We start from the raw sequence: 20,346 nt of genomic DNA, 5'->3' as shown, positions 1-20,346 counted from the left end.
TTATTTTCTCTTTAATACATGATGCCAATGTATTTTTTCGATGAGTCCGCTATGTTAGCAATAATAACGTTACCTGCTTGAGGGAAATGGTTGCCAGGTTTTCACAACAAAACCCGCCCAATTGCTACTCAAAACTAGCCCAAACTAACCGCGTTTCGAGGGGGTCCCCCGGTAAAAATCGCGTTCCGGGGGCTAAAATACACATTATTGGGGTCGCTTCAACCCGCGGCAACAGTGATAAAGTAGCCCAATTCCATGGGAAATCCGCGGACTTGGCAACACTGTGACGGATAGTAGTGTCTACAACGGACACGGGCGCTGTCACGGCGCAACCACAACAGCTTGAAATTGTCTAATTTGGCACGGTCTCCCTGCTGCACTAATAACAGTAAGGCTTTCCTCTGTGTATACATATCCTTGCAAGTAAAATTTTAGCTGTATTATTTGTGTCCCCTTCAAAAATTGCTCTTTACGCCCCTGGCGTCCATTCATTTTTCGTTTCTTTTCTTTTTTTTTTTTTTACCCAGAAATTAAAATGAAGTTTCTTCTTTAATGGTTCAAACACTGATGAATAGAAAAAGCAGACACAAAATAATTTTGATTATTCAAAATTCATATTTCATTAAAAATCGTACAAATTATATAAAGCTTTTTTATTGAGATAAAAGGTTCATTTTCTGCTCTTAAGGTCCCATTCACCCCATAGATACCTACTCCTTTACCCTCACTCTTGAATTTATACATTTACTTTAACGAAAAGGTGCATTTTCTGCTCTTAAGGTCCCATTCACCAAGATACCTACTCCTTTACCCCCACTCTTGAATTTATACATTTGCTTTAACGATGAATAAAGTGAAGTGCCGCCCTTTAATTTTTCACATTTTAAAACCTGTTTCACTCTGAAATATGTCACAATACATAAATCAATTCAGCCATAACTTCTGTTACATGACTTTAAGTTTGCTAAGCAAAGCAGGGCACTAATTATTAATAAAAAATCAAAATGGCAAGATGAAATAGAGGTTTGCTTTTGTTACATTTAAATGGACATTGCGTTTTTCTAGTTGTAAAGGTTAAAACTGTTAAGATACTAATAAATAATAGAGTTTCGTTGGACTCGGACTCGGCTGTTTGGGACTCGGGCTTGAGTCCGACTCGGCCCATTTTGGACTCGGACTTGTCTCGGACTCGATTGGTTAAAGACTTGGACTCGACGTAGGTGGACTCGAACCCAACACTAATAGACAGTAGAATTTTTTTTTTCCAGGAACTTTCTCAATCTCAAATTATATGAAGACATTATTCATTAAATTAGCTCTTTGCAGAAGATGTGGAATTGATCATTAATTAATTTTTATTATGGTCATGCATGTGAAGAGTGTGAATAATAAAATCCTATAAAGATCCATCTTGAATTTTCCTGGGAAATAAATGCATTGCCGTGCTTGGTCTTGCTCCTCTAATGTCACACATAATTCTATTTGTTTGTCCAGAGGACTCTACAGACTGAAGTTTGTTTGCAGATCCCAGAACTGGAGGCCAGAGTTGCCGAGTTTTGCATTGATTCACTTTCTCGCTCCTCTATTTCTCTTCTCCTCGTCTTCTCGTCCCGCGTCTGCTTTTAACACCTAACTATATTCATGTATTCAGTGAAGGGGGGTGAAGGAGGGGTTGATGAATGGAAAAATTCCTCACTGCCTTGTCGTCCGTACCCCACTTTTTTTTTTTGTCTATTATTTCAACTTGTGTTCCCTGACTCACTTCACTCCTCACGTTTCCCAACTTTGTTTGACACTTGTCTTTTGTCTTTGTCTTGTGGAAAGAAAATGTTGAAAAATAACATGCCACAACATTTTTTAAAGCTGTCTGATCATTCTCTCCTCTGGGCACACAATGTTTATAAAATATCTCTCTCATGTATTTGTCTTATTTTCTAACTATATGGGTGTTCAGAGAAGATAATATTTTACATATAGTATCAGTTGTTCTGTTGTATCTTTAAGTGTCTAATTTTCTATCTATTGTCTATTTGAGATTACTTTAGTTTATTCCTGTTTTTTATTAATCCAGGTTAAAACTGCCTGGGTTTTGGTGTGTATATATAATCTGTATATGGCCTTTACTGTCAAAAATCTTTCTGACACTAAACATTTGTGTATAGATATAGACCATATGACTTCATCTTTACGTCAGAAATGGACTTTAGTGCTGCAGTCAAATGTCAAAATAATAGCCAAATGTGTCGTCATATTGTAATGTATGAAGTCTGACACGTAATTAGTTTTTAATTTGTTTACATTCTAAAGCCAAATACTTTACAACTGTCCTCTTTAGAAAGATGAAAAAGAAAAAAAGGGCTGTTAGGAACAACATTGACAGGCAGAGGAAAATTATCTGGTCAGAAAACGATTGAGGAAAATGAAGTTGAGGCTTATGTTTTGAGTCTTCAAGCCCCTGAATATGACAAGTTGAAGTTTAGATCCTCACAGGTCTCTCTTTCTCCCTCGGCTTTGATTTGAAATAAATGAAGGACAATTGGGAAGAATGTGTGTCCTTTGTTCTTCCCCCTGGGTGGCCACACAGGTCTTCTGCCCTCTGTGCACACTAATCTATTTGTCTAGCAAATATTATTGTTGTCATTGGGACAGCATGATTGGGTTGCAGAGCTTATTTGATTACTTATAGAACTGTGACAGTTTCGCAGAGATGAAAAAGAGGAGCAAACAGATGAGTGTAGAAGTCTGACAGTGTGAATGATGGTTTGTCTTACAAACCGTTCTTTAGGCTGATTTAAATCTGAATGACTTTTCACCATTTGACATTTAATACAGAAAAGATCATGTTCACTTGGAAAGTAAAACTTTTTCCCCTCTTCTTGTAAAATGTCATTCTATGGGTTTACCAGCTCATGGAGATTGAAATACCTTTTTATCTTATTTTTGGTGTTTGATATTTCACTTCTCTTGCCAATGTTCTTTTAAATACATGTGGAATTATCCATAGGGATAGGGGTCTGTTCTCTAAAAATCTGACATTGTTCCTTGTCACAGTCAAAATTATTTCCTAACTCACACTCTGCCCGCAGCAGGCTTTGGTAGGTCGCTTTTTTATAATACCAGCATAAGTTAGTTCAGCACAGCTTCCTTTTGCCCTGTGCCTCAGTGCAGGCCAACTCCAGTGGGAACACACAGCCACCGAGCCGAACTATGAGAGAAATGTAAACTAAAGCACTGAATCAGGCTGCAAATACAGTACCAGCCAGTGTCCGTGACGAACAGTGCATATGTCAAAAATCCTGTCTGATTAGCCGAGATAAGCATGTTTTGAAAAGACGTGACAGATGGCGCGTCTGCTATGTTAGAGAGTTTGCACAAACAAAGAAAGCACTGAAGTTAGGCACGCTTGAGACAAGCATAGTCAGAACATGTGTGTTTTGAAAAAAAATGTATATGGGTGATCTGAAAGTAGAGTAACTTTTCTAGGATGATTTTAAAGGTGAAAAAATATATATATTGTGTCATTCTAGTTTAATGGATTCATTTTATTACAGTAGCTGTGAGTGTTTTTATTGTGTCTTATTATTCACTTAAGAATAGGAAAGGTGCAATTTTCCTCAATTATTATAAAATGTTATATGTTAAAATCGGGAACAGTTTGGACTTTTCATATTAACAGAATATGTTGAGTTAATTTGGCTTTTTTTTTTTTGTTTGTTTAATGACACAGAATTGCTGTCTGTAATATATCTGTCATGCCTAACATTTTAGAAAAACTTTTTTATGTAATGTAATTAATTTTAAGATTTTTTAAATCACAGTCTGAGGTGTAGCTACTGTATATTATATTAGATACCATTAGCAAAGTCAGTATTTGAACATTTTAATTCAGAAACATACATAAATTGTGTTATCCAATAGACTTGGTTAAGGATTTGAAAATGTTAAGATGTGATAAATATTTTAACATTGATGCGAAAATTTCAAGAGATCAGATTTGCATTAAATGAATCACCCTTAGATTAAAATATGCCTGCTATTAGATGTTGTAATCAGTGTTATTGTAAAGAAAAGCAATTGGCAGCACTTAACAAAAAGTATATAATTTAATGAAAGCACTAATAAAACACACCCATATTCAATATATCATTAAATGCATTAGTAATAAATTATTAAACCTTTTGTTACAAGCCTAGCTGTATAACTGTAGGCTTACCTTATAAACGAAACTAAGTGGGATAATGTGTAATGTTCAGTCACAGTTCATAGTAGTGGTTTTATTGGCATTTCACAACTTCAAGCGTGCCTCATGTTAGAGTTCAGAACTATCAGCTTTGTAAAAGCCGATCTATATCACATGTAAGAATGTTCTGGTTGATGTCAGTGACTCACAGGAGATGAGACATCATGTAATTCCTCTAGTGACGCGGAGTATATGAGAAATTTGACTATCGGAAGGATTAATGAAAGGCAGATGCATCGCTGAAAGTTTCACCACATTTTGTTTGTCATTCTCACCATCAGTTAGTGTTGATCTTGAGTTTGAATTAAACACAGGGCTAAGAGCCCCATCTAGGAGTCATTACTGTGTTTATTTTAATGAGTGATCATTGAAAAATGCAAATAATGAATGGAATAAAAGGAATAAGCCATTTAAATGATGGAAGTGTTTCAGGAAGTCAAAAATATAGATTACATTAAGTTTCTCTGAGAAACAGATCATAGCCACAGAATATAAACAACAGATTTATGAAGTTTCTGCGGTGCGGTTGGAAGGGGATGCACATGTGCTAAAGATCAGTCATGTGTTTTTGCATGGCAAATGATGAATTTAAATGTGCACACACACACAACTATTCACTGTTGGGGCATCGTGAAGTTGTTCGTTCATTCTAATGTTTTGTGTGTGTGTGTGTTTTTCAATCAGGAATGCTGGTGGTGATTGTTCTTCTCCTCATCGCCATCATTGTCGTGGCTGTTTGGCAGACTTAATGAAGAGAAGACGGCACATATACGCACTGCGGAGACTTAGAAAACCCGTCTTTGAGGTGAACGAGACATACTCACAGGCAGCTTCCAATCAGGCTGTATATGTAAACACACATCTACTGTATAAAAGCCTCTCCTGTCCCCTTTTACATTTATGAAAATAATGGAACCCTTGGCTGGGATAAAGCCAAGGAATGGACCGCTATGAAGAACTAAAATTCTTAGCTCCTCAGATAATGATCAAAGTAGGATTCAGAATGGAAAGAAAACTAGAAAAGAGCTTTGAAAGGTTTTGAATAGTATTATGAAAATAACCATGAGCTCGAGATGCTCCAAGGGGGGAAAAACCTATTTAAATTCTTTGTTTGGCAGTGAAGAAAATGATCCGTATCCATCTTGTAAACAAGGTCTGAGTCACAAAGCAATACAAAATATATGTATATACAGTATAATTAAAATGTATTATCTCTTAACTACATTTACAGTTCAGATTCTATTTTGTAAGTACGAAAAAATTAAATGTGTCATTTTGTCATTGACGCTTTTCTGTAAATTGTTTTTAGCCTGAAAATGTGACGAAATTCTAAATTCTAATAAATGTAGTTGGTCAGCTTGGTCTCTAATTTTAATGATCACAAATGTTAGTGCTGATCATTTGTCACGTTAGGTCATATGTTCTTGAATCTTTACTGTATTTACTGACTTAAATCTTTTTTTAAACCAAGTTTGTAAGAGGGGGAAAAATGAAAAGGCACACTAGTAATGTTTTGAGGTTTTATTCCAAATGAATGCTGAATAGTTCTACCAGGTTGGTGTTCAGTAGTTATCTTCCCCTCTGGATTTTAATCACAACCATCTAAACAACCACAAACTGTAAAAAAAATAAAAAATAAAAAGGAAAAAGATAGACAAAAAATCCACAATGTCTTGTGTCATTAAATATTTTCTTATAATAACCATAATATATTAGTATGCACTGTAAAACAATATTGCAGAAATCTTGTATTTGCCACAGCTAAATTTACAATTCATAATATGAACAAGAAGCAATGTATGAAAGGTCTGCTGGTAATGTCAAATACAGGAGCCATCTTTCCACTGCTGCGAAAAGTAAAAACTGAACATAAATTTACATCATTGGAATACTTAAAATAAAAAAGAGTGTGCACTAAGATACTGAGTGCCAAACAAAATACATTTACATGTGCTGTTACAAATATTGTTTGTAACCGGTAAATACAGCATATGTATAAATATCTGTATGTCATACATTGTGTACATTTACAAGAAATAATCATTGAGTAAAGATGATAATTACTGCACACGTAAACCGTTCATCAAATCTTGACTTTTTTTCTTTCTTTTCTTTTCTTTTTTGGTATTTGATGCTGAAATGATCAGTTCTTGCAGTTTATTTTCTTAATGATCTGTGAAGGACTGACCACAGAAGCAAATGTTAAATGACCCTCAAAGATCAGTGGAAAAGCTGTACTTTAGAGAACGTCCGTCTCATTAGTAACCAAATAAACGTGTGTGTGTGTGTGTGTGTGTATGAGCAGCGTTTCTCACAGTGAAGAGAATTCTCTATTGTAGTGAAACATTACTGTACATGCATTCCTACATCCACAGATGCTAAATGGACATGGAAATGTTTAAGGAGAGATGCCGTTGCTTTACAAAACTAAATACTAGTTAATGAATACTAGTTAAAGGTAATTCGTACACTTCTAAATACTGTATTACACACAAGGAAAAATACTACCTATAAACACCATTCTACCAACACTTCCAGGACTTACGAAAAGGCCTGTTTATACACTGGACTCGTCGCACTGAAGTTCTGTTTTAACAAAAGGACGTCATCATCCATGTCTGGACTATAAACAACTGAATCAGAGCATCAAATAGAGCAAGAACTGCTGTTTGTATTTAGAGTCATCTACCTCAATCATCATGTCTTATACAAAAATATACATGGTGGTTTTATTCCAAGTTCAAAAATAATTGTAAATGCATGCTAATAATTTTAGGATTTGTACAAGCATGAGTACAAGATTTTGAATGTATCAATCCTCAATCCCCAGGTTGTTTTAGAATATTAAATATGGCTTAATCTGATTCTCAAGCAGACTGAAACCGTCCAAAATGGATCTGAAAGCCATTTAACATAAAATACCTTTCTTTATGCTGAACACAGGTGCAAAATTGGCAAACAGCAAACAAATCTTGAAGGAAACAAATAAGAAATGAAAACTGCATCGTGAACTCCTTCACACATGTTCCTATTTAAAAAAAAAAAAAAAAAAAGTTAATATTCTCTTCATGCCTTTATTCAAAGCAGCGATGTTTAGTCCGTCTTTTTTCCTTCTCTTCCTTTCCCTTATGATCTTTTTATCCACCACTCGTCTGTTGTTTCTCTGTCCAGCTCTTGATAGCCTCCTCTTTCTTTTTCCCCTCACTATGCTTTCTTGCATTTTCCTTTCTTCTCCCGCTGCTGAAACTTCCGGAGTCTTCGAGCCCAAGTGTCCCTCCATTGAATGACCAGACTGCCCTTGTCTGCCACCACTCCGCTTTGTCCAGGGGAATCCTCATCGTTGCCCAGCAGCAGGTACTTTTTGCCGGGCTTGATCTTTGGGCACTTGCAGGCCACGTCCTTTGCTCTGACCCACAAAAACTGATCCCCCCTGCGGATTCGGCTTTCTCCCTGTTTGTAGACAGAGATGATGTTGACAGTGAACTTCCACCACTCGCCGGCTTTGTCTGCCTTTAGGATGTGGACCTGAACAGCTGGTACAAAAACAGAACATAGAAAACAGAATTAGCTACTTTTCCAGTATTAATACAGATGGGTGACATTATATTTTAAGCAGTTTCAATAGTTCTTTTCAAATAAAAATATTTAAAACTTTAAAAACATTAAAACTACTTTAGACAAAGTTAATTGAGAAATTACATGGAATATTTTTTGTACTTTTTAAAAGTAAAAAATGCTAAACATGTTTAAACTTAACATTTGGCCATTCGCACAACATTTACAAATGTATGTTCATTTATGTAGCCTACACAATAAGTCCGTCTTGCATATTTCTAATTTAATACAATTGTTTCCATTACAAATGTTATTATTTGCATAATTTAAGTGAAACGTTGGACTAAAAAAAAGTTAATTCATTTCAGAATTTCTTTGTGACCCTGGACCACAAAACCAGTCATAAGTAGCACAGGTATATTTGTAGCAATAGCCAATTTTACATTGTATGGGTCAAAATTATCGATTTTTCTTTTATGCCAAAAATCATTAGGATATTAAGTAAAGATCATGTTTCATGAAGATATTTTGTAAATTTCCTACCGTAAATATATCAAAACTTAATTTTTGATTAGTAATATGCAATGCTAAGAACTTCGTTTGGACAGCTTTAAAGGCAATTTTCTCAATATTTTGTTTTTTTTGCCCCCTTAGATATTCAAATAGTAGTATTTCGGCCAAATATTGTCCTATTCTTATTTATTCAGCTTTCAGATGATGTATAAATCTCAGTTTAAAAAAATTGACCCTTATGACTGGTTTTGAGGTCCAGGGTCACATTTGGTTTTGATTTGTGGCCTAGATCTAAAAGGCTAAATAATTTCTTCATTTTTAATCTTTTTTTTTTTTCCTGTTCATTTCCAGGTTTAAATTAAAATGACAGATTTTGTGTGTGGTTGGATCCCACTGCATACATACATTTTTATTCTAAAATCTTCGTTGAATAAATAAATGTACACACACTGCGCCATAAAAATTTCTGCAATACACTGCTCCCGTGTGCCTAAATTTACTGCCACAATTTAAATGATAGTTCAGCCGTGGTTTTAGAGTCTGGCTCTAATTCTGATTAAGCCGTTTGTATCGTCTCAGTTGCCTCAGCAATGCAGGTCAACCTTCAGTTTAAAGTGCTTTCAAATAAAGCATGTAACTCAAACCTTGATTCCTTGCAAGTGTGAATCCTCAAAATCGGCTTAAACTGCCTGTAGACTCATGCTGTTCCCCTTTCATTATTAATAGCCTTCAAGGTGCTTTGTAAGGTGACTTTGACAAAAAGGACCAGCAACAGGCAGATTTAATTTCGTCTGCGTAATGCTTTGCGCTTGGCTAAAGACTGAGGCTGTATCATGCAGGCTAATGGTTGGTGATCTATGTATCTGTCTATTTACATTATTTACATACTTTACTCAACATTTTAAAGGCTCACTGGACCCATATTAAGTTGTTTTTTCCTCTGATATACAACATTTAACCCCAGGTTACAAACATTCTGCTTGTAAGAATTCACGTTTTTCACAAGTTGCCTTTATTACCATTACAAATACCGCGTTTCACATTTACAGGAATCCATTTATATCTTGCGCCACGCAGCATCCCACTAGACTAAGTTTAAACTTCTCATTTGTATCAGGTACCAGGATATGCAAACTTCTTTAATAGCTAAAAAAGGAGATTAGAACATGCCAAGTGCTTCAGATGTGTTTTGATTCAATTAAATTGCAACATGTCTGTGTTTATTTAATGGCATTTAATTTCAACTGTAAATTCCTTAAAATGTTTAAGCATTAAAATCAATGGTAATTGTTTAAAGGGGCTGTTTGCGGGGGGGGGCAATAGAAAGAAGGAAATTCTGTCATTATTCTTACCCTTATGTTGTTTCAAAACTGTGCCATTTTGTTTCTTCTGTGGAACACAGAAGATGTATTTTTGAAGAATGTTCTTGTAGTTCTCTTGCATGTAATTGAAAGTAAATCAGTGAATTAAAGTGGTTCATATGATTTGTTAATAATATTCCAAATATTCTGATGCCCGTACGATAGCTTTGTGTAAGTGAAATTTAAGCTATTCACTAAAAACTTGATATCTAGTGTAGCTCTCCCTAGCTTGTTCCTGAGAGATGCAGCAATGTGCGATTCATGAAATACTCATTCTTTGGAGTCGGATCTTTTCAACTAAATGCTTAAAGGGGTCATATGATGAATAATGATCTTTAAAAAAGCATCATATGACCCCTTTAATAAAGCAGTTCACACAACTGTTGTTCTGACTCTCAGGCTCACTTCCTTCATGACTCACAGCAGTTAGCCGTTTACTGGAGAGGATGGTTATCGGGAAATAACGAGTAATTTTGATAAGTTTCCCACATAAAATTATTATATTATATATCTTTTTTTTGTGTCATTTTTGAGTTTAAGCCTTATTAACTTGCCAGGATATTCTTTAGAAAGTCATCTTTTGTGTTCTATGTAAGAATAAAATTAAATTGGAACAACATGAGTGTGAGTACTATAAATGATGACATTTTTATTTTATTTTTTTTATTCTTTTTTTAATTGCTTTCAAAAATAATCACAAATGAAATTGAATAAACCTTTAACTTTATGTCAGTGTCACCATTTGGAAAGGTGGAAGTCATTTACCTAGTGATTGCAACACGTCACAGCCTGTGGAAACCTGTGGTGTTTTATGTGCCAGTGAGGCATAAGCTTGTAAATATAATGCCACAAAGGGCCTGATCCCCCTAGAAGTCTTTTAGATGACTCCATCTTCAAGTTCAATACCATTTCCAGCCATTTCCCCCCATGCTGCTGTAGCATAAAGCCCCCCTGATGCTCGAGAAGGCAGAAGGAAAGCGGATTAGGTTTAATGCTCAGAATGTGGGAGTTTATCCTAGATTGTTCACTTTTCTGTAAAGAGGGAGCTGGCCAGCTCTCCATAACTGAGGACAACTGTAAATTGAATGCAGCGGGGGACCATATTATCTGGATAAATTCTTAAATGAGTGTTAAATGAGTAATGGCAGTGTAGAAAGGAGAACATGCAAAGAGGTCTGCAGGAGGTGATGGCATTGAGTATTCATCACATAAGATGCAGCTACCAATGTGTGCCAGACCTCCTCTCTACACTGCAGGGATCCCCTGTGTTTTCACCTTCAATGTAACTGATTTTTGAGAGGTCGACTGAGCATAAATGCTTACTGTAGTTATATATGTATTTAAAAAAAAGAAAAAAAAAAAGGTGTTCTTGAAGGCTACAGTTCCTTATATGTATCAAATCATGTCTTTAGGTGAAACGTTTTCAATTATTGTTACATTTATCACGCACCAACTTTACAGCCTGTCCATTAATTATAAAAGCACTTTGTGTAGTTTAATGGTATTCAGCTCAATTAAACTATAAATATATACATATGGGCAGTGTTGGGGAGTAACTAGTTACATGTAACTAAATTAAGTAATTTAATTACAAAATAAATGTAATTGTAATCAGTTACATTTACTGAGAAAAAATTTGTAATTAAATTACAGTTACTTTATGAAAATGTTAACAATTACAAAGGGGGTTACATTTGAATTTTTCACACACACACACACACACACACACACACACACACACACACACACACACACACACACTCACTCACTCACTCACTCACTCACTCACTCACTCACTCACTCACTCACTCACTCACTCACTCACTCAGATTCAATTGACTTCTTAGATGCCATTGTTTCTCACCATAGCTATGCAAAAATTTGATTTCAAAAACAGTATCATAGCTGTGTCTTGTTATGATTTTAAATCTTTATTTAACCTCAGAACGATCTAAAAGTACAAAGAGGTGCTAAAGTCTGCTTTTGTGGTGGCTGTGCTTTAAAATTAAATTATTATAATCATAATTCAGGTGATGAAGGATTCTGAAAGTCTGACAGTAATCAGTGTTGAGTACTACTGTAAGGTTTATGTTTCAAATTGATTAACAGTTAAAAACATTCATTAGAAATGTAGAAAAGTAATCAAATGTAATCAGTTACATTACTTTAATAAAGTAATTGAAAAGCTACACTACTTATTACATTTTAAATAGAGTAACTTGTAATCAGTAATCTATTACATTTCCAAAGTAACCTTCCCAACACTGCATATGGGTCAATGACAACGCTAATTTTTTTCTGGCTGGATCTATTAATTATTTTTTTTTTTTTTTTAATTAAATAATGCCATTCATGCATACAGTGATTAGAATAACCCTCTTATTATATGATGAGCATTGTTTTAATTTCTGAATTAATATTAATATTCTGATATTTTGGGGAGCATAAAGTAAAACGCATCAGGGTGATACAACTTCCTGATATCATAATGAAGTTCTGTTATATTTCTGGAGAAAACAAAACCTACTACGATGTATATTAATGCTTGAAAAACAAAGTAATGTTGTGCACACAACATGCAGAACTATACAGGGAAAAAGACAATAAGTCTCTTAAAATATCAGTTTTTTTTTTTTAAATAACAAGGCCAGGTTAGTTCAGTTTGTAAAGTGTCATGTGGTATAATTTCCCCAAAACATAATATTTATAAATAAATAATCCACGAAATTTTAAATTAATAAAAATATTCACGATTAATATGTGTACACTCACATTTATTCAGTGTGTGAGGAAAATATGTGCCAAAAAATTGTTTTTACTTGATAGTTAAATTACATTTTTAATGATTTTAGTCATTACATTTAAACCTTGAAAATTCTATAAACAAATTTAAAACCATATGAAACCAACATTAATACAAATAATACATTTTGTTTCTTGTCAAATGCTTTTTTTTTGTTTTGTTTTTTTTGTGGACACTATTAATTGTCATTGACCAATATAATAACTATGCCAAAGATCAAGGCAAAATTTTTTGTGTTAGAGTTTACATTTTATTAATATTCAAAAATATTACAATTATAGCTATACCCATATCATCTCTATTGTAATTTATTCGCCATCAATTAATGACCTGTGCTGACTGAAATGAATCAAAAGAGCTGTTAAAATGCTCTGGCTGTTATTAAATCTGCTAAGCTCTTTAAGTTCCACGGGGTCTCACTTGACTGATGAAACGGCCCCACCTCTGTAGGAGAGGGGCTGCACATCTGCTCCTTTTCATGGACAAGAGAGGGCCTGCTGCCCCCAGGAATGCAGGACAGGGACATGCTCTTCCCTTAATGAGGATATCTGTGAGCACTCCGGTCCCTTCTGCCCGTCACACTGCCCTGGCTTGATCCGCTTTGGGCTCAAATACCTGCTGGGCTGTCCGTCAACGCAGCCTCCCCTAAACCCTTCACTGATGGCCTTTCCTCCTGTTTGATCCTTTGACTTTCTTCTTGAAAGCCCTAAGTAAGCCATCACTACAATATACCAACACTGAGGGGGCTCGAGGGAATTCAGCTTTGGATGAAGAGTAAAGATGTTGTCGAGGGCAAGGATTTGAGCCACCTGCGTAAATGTGGGAGTGCGGTACGGTGTTGTGTGCACTTTTCTCACTCACCGTAATCTTTCTTGCAGTACTTCTTCATATTGATCTTCAGCTTGCCTTTGGAAGCCTTGCAGTAGGATTCACAGTCTAAAGTTGGAGGGCAAAAAAACACAATTAAAGAATGTAAAAGAGGGAACGTTGTCAAAAAAGAGACACTTCTGCAAACTACACATCTATCCTAAAGCCCTGGCCTGTTGTGACACCCATCTGCCCAGTTTAATTTTGAGGCTGTAATAGGGCTTGTGAGGCATTCAGCAAAGTGTCTTTTGCTCCTTAGAAAAGCAGGAGACAAAAGGTCCCTCTCGTTCTGCTCTCTGGATGTCTGGACCCTCCCCTGCTCTGATGGGAGCCCTCTAAGGCCAAGCATATTGTGCCACCCAGCAATTTTTTTTTTCAGCTCCATGCTAATTTCTCACCCTTGTCTCCACTGTCAGTGCCATGATGGGCCTGATTAGGGCTTTTTGAATCATGACTTCTCCCTCCCGGTCCTGTCAACCCACCCTGTACGTCTGTCCTAATGCCGCCCTCCCCCACCGCAACCCCTGAAGACCATTTCAACCTTTGGCATTTATTGGTTCAGCACTCAGGGAGGTGGTGGTGAAGGGGGAGCAAGTGTTGTCCGAGCACAAAGGGAGGTCAGGAGGAAATTAGCAGCGCATAAAGTGTGTGTAAAAATAAAGAAGAAACATGGCGTTTCGGCCAAGAGATTTGGTTCAGATTGCAGTACTTTTTTTTTTTTAGCACGCCCAGATAAATAACTAAACCGTTGCGCCTCAGTTGCTGTACGACATCACGGACACGATTCATTCATTAAAAAACACCTCTTTGGAGCATGCAGATGTTTAAATAGAGAAGATTTCTCTTGCCGTTCCCCTTACGCCCCACACATTGTCATGGCCTTCTTTTAGTGGGTGGATGAAATGAGAAGACAGTGGAGGGGGAGAGAAAAACCTTTCAGCTCGCCTGCATATGAACAAACTTCATTGTTTCGGCCGACCCTCGCTCCATGCCTGCCTTTTACTTTCTTTTGGACTCGCTATTCTCTCTGTGTGAATGAGGTTGCCCGGGGAACGAAGGAATCAGAAAAAAATGCCCGTGAAAGTAGTCGCGCCGAAGTGGTTGCGCTAGGGACTCCGAGGTGGGGTTGGGCGAGTCAAAGCGTGCACACTGTAGATTGGAAATGGCAGAGAAACTGTAACCGAAATGAAATTGAGAGTCCATAGTGTGGCAGCTTCATTTCCATTTAAATGAAGACTGTAGAGCAACTGCTTTGTTTTCCTATAACCCTGTTTAATGCCATCACGATACTTCCCTTTGAAAGCCATCATTTCTCATTAGCTCTCCTTTAAGGAGGTGATGAGCACCCTGAGATTCCTATTTAAACATCTCGTCCCCCGCAGCAAGGACAAATGTACTCATTGTGCCCCCTCTTGTGTTAGGGGAAGTAGGGTTAGCTCGCCGTCCCGTCATGATGCTCCCACAGAGGCCGGTGTCGCCTTAATGGATGTTTTTCCTGCCGTCTTTTTGAGCGAAAGCTGTGTATGAGAGATTTTGGCACCAAGTCTAGTGGTGCTGTTAGTGGTGCCAGTGAGTAAAAGAAAGCTGCGTGTAAGTTTGAATGTGAGGCTTGTTTGACACTGAAGAATGAGTGGAGGGCACCGGTTACACGCTGACTGTGGAGACCCCTGCGGGGACGAATTCTCTCCGTCGCTAGATGTCGAGGGAAGTTGTTGGTCTGGAGATTCGGCAGAGAATAACTTTTCGCCTAATGAGTCTGTGCTATTCAGCGTCACTCAGCACTTCTGAAAAGCCTTGACATCTAACACTGACAATCTAACCTGCTGGGTCATTTAGAGCTTGAAGACGGCCAGACACTGTACTCCGTTGATAGCAAAAAGAGCCTAAAGCTGACCTGAGGTCTGTTTCCAGTCGGACCTCTGATGGAACGGACAATCCTATTCATGGGCGCATCGCAGATCTGGGAACTGTAACAATGAGGTGTGAATGAGCGCACAGGGGGAAGGCTTTCTCTGTGTGGAATGAGACTGATTGAGAAACAAATTGCTGCAAATAAAGCATGTAATTAGATTATAGCCAGAGCCCCAAGCTCCCACTGGGGCAGGGACTCAATGGGCAAGCTGGGTCTATTCCAAAGGGAACTGCTTTTTTCCTCCTTCCCTCTCAACCTCTCAAAATATCCTTCTCGTTTTCTGTCGTTCTTTCATTCCATTCAGGACATTGGGAGAAAAATAGCTGTCTCCCGAACTCCGACAATGGTTTAAAGAAACAGACCAGACAGCGCGTGCAGTTTTGATTCACAGTTCGTTTTGGTCACGGTAGCATTGCTCTAATGGGGAGAGAATGGGTAGAAATCAACTTCATTACTGTAAATGAAGCCCAGAGATGTGTGGGGACCATCGCCAACACTCGAAATGGGAGAGAGGAGAGGCCAGCTTTAAATTAGATGAGAGCTTTGCATTCATGATGAGACACTAATTCAACACTATTCACTCTCTTTCTGTCTCTCTCTCTAATTCTCACTTTCCCTCCCTCTATCTCTCACTCCCCTTTTTTGTGCGTTCCTTTTATAATCACAAGGAGCCTTGTTGAATTCTATGGTACCATTTGGTCTTACAAGGGTGAAAGTGTTAAAGGGATAGTTCACCAAAAAATGAAAACTGTCATTATTTACTCACCCTTGTGTCACTGTATGACTTTCTTTTCTGTCAGAAAAAAAGGCATGGTTGGGGGCTGTTTGTGATCACATTGGGTAAAACTACTGTCTCATAATAATATATTATTACACTAATATAACCTTCAGGGGTAGATAAGTTACAAAGACCAATAAGTACCCGTGTTAAATGGCCTGAAAAAAAATTTTCTTACAGAGTTCTGTGGAATACAAAAAGTACATTTTGGAACAATATCCTGTCCACACAATTCCACTTAATGAAACAAAATAGGAACTGGAGCTCTCAAGCTCCAAAATGACAAAAAAAAGTGCCATGAAAGTATTATAAAAGTGGTCCATTACTCTATATTCCATGGCTTCTAAAGTTATGCAATAGTTTTGCATTAGGAACATATGGAAATTAGCCCGTTTTCAGTGAATACAATTTGATTTCAGTGATTTCAAAACTATTTACAAACAAATATATTATAATGCACATACAGTAGTCACTTTTTTTGATAATTTTATAGTGTTTACTGTCATTTTGGAGTTTGACAGTTCCCGTTCCCAATCTCTTTCATTATATGGAAAAGAGCAGCCATGATATTGCCTCAATAAACTCCTAATGTGCAGCTTATTAATAGTTAGTAAGGTAGTAGTTAAGTTTAGGTATTGGGTAGGATTAGGGATGTAGAATATGGTCATGCAGAATATGTGCTTTATAAGTACTAATAAACAGTCAATATGTTAATAATATGCATGCTAATAAGCAACTAGTTAATAATGACAATTGGTCCTTATACTAATGTGTTGCCAGATAATTATGCGTTTGAAACAACATGAGGTTGAATAAATACTGATATATCTTTTTAACTGGTTATGTAAAATATTACCATTATTTACAACTAAGCATCTGCAAATCCATGCAAATAATGAGGCGCTGATCTCCTAATGCAGGTTTGTAGAGACATCTCTGTCAGTCATAGATGAGTGTGTGTCTGAGGGATTATGCAGGGGTCTTGGGAGTGGTGACTCACACCATGCATGACCTAGCCACACAATATGTGTTTTGTCTGAGCCGAGCAATCGGAGGTATTCGCAATGCATTCCTCCCCTCCATGTGGCAGTGCTGAAGACATATTAATATCCTTCTCCTCTCCTCTCCTCTCCTCTCTCGATTTTCCTCTGTCCTCCAGCCATTCCCCTATTTCATTCTCATAGACACCTGCTACACAGCTGCCTGCCCCACCCTTCTATACAAGAACGTACAGGTTCTCTCTCAATCGCATGCTTTTTTCAGCGTGGGCGATTGCTACAGAGAAGGGTGGAGGTGCCCTGATAAGAACATCTGTTTGCAATCATCTATTGGATGAGGTCATATTTTTCTGCCATATTGCGCTATCCTGAGGTGAGCTTTGGGCCCGGAGTGAAGGTATAATGTATGCGGTCCCATAGCAGGATGTGTGGGTGGTCTGAAGCATCCATTTTGATGGGGGCACTCAAATATGTCTGTCCTGTGCTCCACCTCTCCATCAGCTTGATTTGGAATGCTGCACTTTCCATGGAGGGTTGCTCTCAAAACCAGATGGGTCGAGCATTTTAAGGGCTCAAAATCAGTGGTGCCCCCATTGACTGGATTAATGGTCATGCCATTTTTGCAAATCAATAAAGTTTTTAAAAATATGTTGACTGAAATATAACTGGCCAATTGTATTCCATTAAATGATTGGAAAGGGTGTATTTCATACATTTTCTGACCATTTAATAATTTTGCCTTTATTGTTTGAACTGAAATTCTGAAATGAATTCGTTTAAAAAAACAAAAAACAAAAAAAAACAATAGCAGCATCATATTAGTATTTCCATAGAAAATAAATGTCTAAAATGTGACAAATGGTGTTGACAAACAAACAACTAAATATATACATAAATAATCAAAATGAATAAATAATTATTTTTATTTTGTTTTTTAATTGTTCAGCACTCTTCTGCAAAAACAAAAGACAGGCAAAATGCAGCTATCTTGCATTTTATTAATTTAAAAAAATCTTCATATAGATATAAATAATATCTAATAAAATAGATAATATCTGCATTGTACCAGTCTTAGAAATAAATAAAAATTATTATTTTCATATTAATATAAAATATAGACAAATTATACAGTATAGAGAGAATTTTTATTTTATTTATTTTTTTTCAGCACTGCTTTTTCTTTTCTACAAAAATACTAAGACGAGCACAATGCAAGTTTAGTTTTACACATGTGCTGCCATATGCTTTAGGGTCAGGCCATGACAAATGGAAACACATTGTGGTAAATGTTTTAACCTTTTCCCTCCGCTTTGCCTATTTGTTTATTTTGCATGGGTCATAACACCCTCTATCTCAAATCATTGATAGTCCATTAAAGAAAGTCAGTTTTCACAATGCAGTTCTGACATTTGGCAAGAGCCAAACTACCAGTCATGAAACACAGAATTGGTTTCAGATGGGCTAGAGAAGAGTGAGTCGGTATTTTAGGACAAAGGAGGAAGAAATATAGAGAGAATAAAAGACGATGGAAGAAAAATGTGGGGGCAGAGAAAATATCCCAGAAAAGAATGAAGTAAGGTCCACGAGAGAGAGAATACCAGCAGCTCTGCTGTCAATCTTATCTGTCAGTAAAGCATTAGAGGTCTGCGACGATCAACCAACAGCTGCAAAGATTTTTTGCACGCTAGAATTCCTCTGTCCGTGAGAATGACGAATATTTCTTCAACAAAAACTTTCCATACGGGCAAACTAAAGCATGTTCACTCTCTATGTTGAAAATACTATGTTGGAAAAAAAAGAGAGAAGCTGATGGCTCAGGGAAGAAAACTTGGGAAATTAAACATCTGATCAGGAGACACTTAGTCTGTAATTGCAAGAAATTTTAGGGAAGCGTTTGTATATTTGCGGACAGTGTTTTACTGTCTGACGCTGAATGAAATCATTTGGCAGGCATGGAGGTTAAGTCTGACGTTCTGCTTACTTTTAGGCGTATTTATAAAACATCTGCGGCAAGAACGAACACGTCAAGGGATGTAACTGTAAAAATAGATCCCCTTAAAAATTTCAGTTCCTCTTTCATAATGGGTTAGAATGAATCAAATCCCACTTTACGCACAAAAATGAGAAAAACCTTAAAATCAATTAAAAAAGGCCTCTAAAGCACCACATTTAGAGCAAGTTTTACTAAACAGGGCAAATTAGCACGAGAGCGCAATTCCAAAACAGCGCCGATGGGCGTGGAAATTTCTGCGGGTGATTTACTAACAACGCACAAATCAAAGAACACAGATGCAACATCTCATTTACATATCGACCAACACAATATACCAAGCGCAGTGCAAATTAGCATAGTCACAAATAAACAATAAAGAAATAAAGAAGCCACAGTGCATTGAAAAGAACCGGAGGCCAAAAAATGAAGGGTTGCAAGAAGTTTTGATAGATCTGGTATTACGTGACTCCTAGTTGAGGGTTCGAAGTCGTCTTTTATTTCCTGAAGCAACTTAAAAATAACACGGCTTGGCAAACTATATGTTCGGATAATGTGTTCTTCTGGCATTCCAAATAAATTAATACGTGTGGACAAAAATCCTCTCCCTTCTTTCACACGCTCTCTGTTCTCTGCGGTGCCTCCTTTAGCAACAATAATTGCAGCCATATCAAGCGCAAAATAGTTTAAGACATGCTTTTTTGTCATTTTAATACTCCCCTCCCATAAATTTTGCGTCTGAAAGGGAAACTCCTACAAATGCATATTCAATAAGGTCAGGCGCAAAAATAACTTTTCAGTGCTAATTTGTCACTGCGCGTCTTTGTTAAACCTGACAGTAGTATTATAACACCAAAAGACAGTTTGCGCTGGCGCAAGCTGTTAGTAAAACTGGCCCTAAGTTCTCAGTCCTCGGATACTTACAAGTGGCCTATCCAGACATGATTCGAAAGGAACCTTTACAAAGCAAAACAAGTGTGAATCCACTAGCATTTTTGAATAGTGAGCAGTCCAGTATAAGATCTCCCATGACATCAGATTTATTCTAACTATATTCTTCTCATATGAGGCTAAGATCGGAACTAACCTGAAGGTTCCTCTGTGCTGCTTGCAGTGGTGGTTGGTGGAGCAATGGGAATTTCTGTTCCAAAAAAAGAGAGCACAGTTATCAAAATAAATAAAGTAAGCATGAGAAAAAAATAAAATAATGAAAATTAAACCTACACTCTAAAAAATGCTGGGTTAAATACAACCCAGTGCTGGGTAAAATAGGGACAAACCCAGCAATTGGTTTGGGTAGTAACCCAACCGCTGGGTCAAAACAACCCA

General features: G+C 36.9%; 2 protein-coding genes across 2 annotated transcripts in view; one reads left to right on the top strand and one right to left on the bottom strand.

Moving 5' to 3' along the window:
* Nucleotides 1-5,876, top strand: part of LOC107704006 (syntaxin-8-like) — a 70,938-nt gene extending 65,062 nt beyond the window's left edge. Inside the window, exon 8 of the mRNA XM_016506825.1 lies at nt 4,925-5,876. Coding sequence (XP_016362311.1) covers nt 4,925-4,989 — 65 coding nt within the window. The 3' untranslated portion in view covers nt 4,990-5,876. The remainder of the gene's footprint in view (nt 1-4,924) is intronic.
* Nucleotides 5,877-5,971: 95 nt separating this feature from the next.
* LOC107704007 (netrin-1) overlaps nt 5,972-20,346 on the bottom strand; it is a 63,331-nt gene continuing 48,956 nt past the window's right edge. The window contains exons 5-7 of the mRNA XM_016506827.1: nt 20,105-20,158; nt 13,334-13,408; nt 5,972-7,773 (exon numbers count right to left, since the gene is read on the bottom strand). Coding sequence (XP_016362313.1) covers nt 7,445-7,773; nt 13,334-13,408; nt 20,105-20,158 — 458 coding nt within the window. The 3' untranslated portion in view covers nt 5,972-7,444. The remainder of the gene's footprint in view (nt 7,774-13,333; nt 13,409-20,104; nt 20,159-20,346) is intronic.

Source organism: Sinocyclocheilus anshuiensis, unplaced genomic scaffold, assembly GCF_001515605.1.
Source record: "Sinocyclocheilus anshuiensis isolate Anshui unplaced genomic scaffold, SAMN03320099.WGS_v1.1 scaffold1477, whole genome shotgun sequence".
Classification (NCBI taxonomy): domain Eukaryota; kingdom Metazoa; phylum Chordata; class Actinopteri; order Cypriniformes; family Cyprinidae; genus Sinocyclocheilus; species Sinocyclocheilus anshuiensis.
Note: the sequence above shows the minus strand (reverse complement) of the source record. Positions and strands in the feature narration are given on the sequence as shown.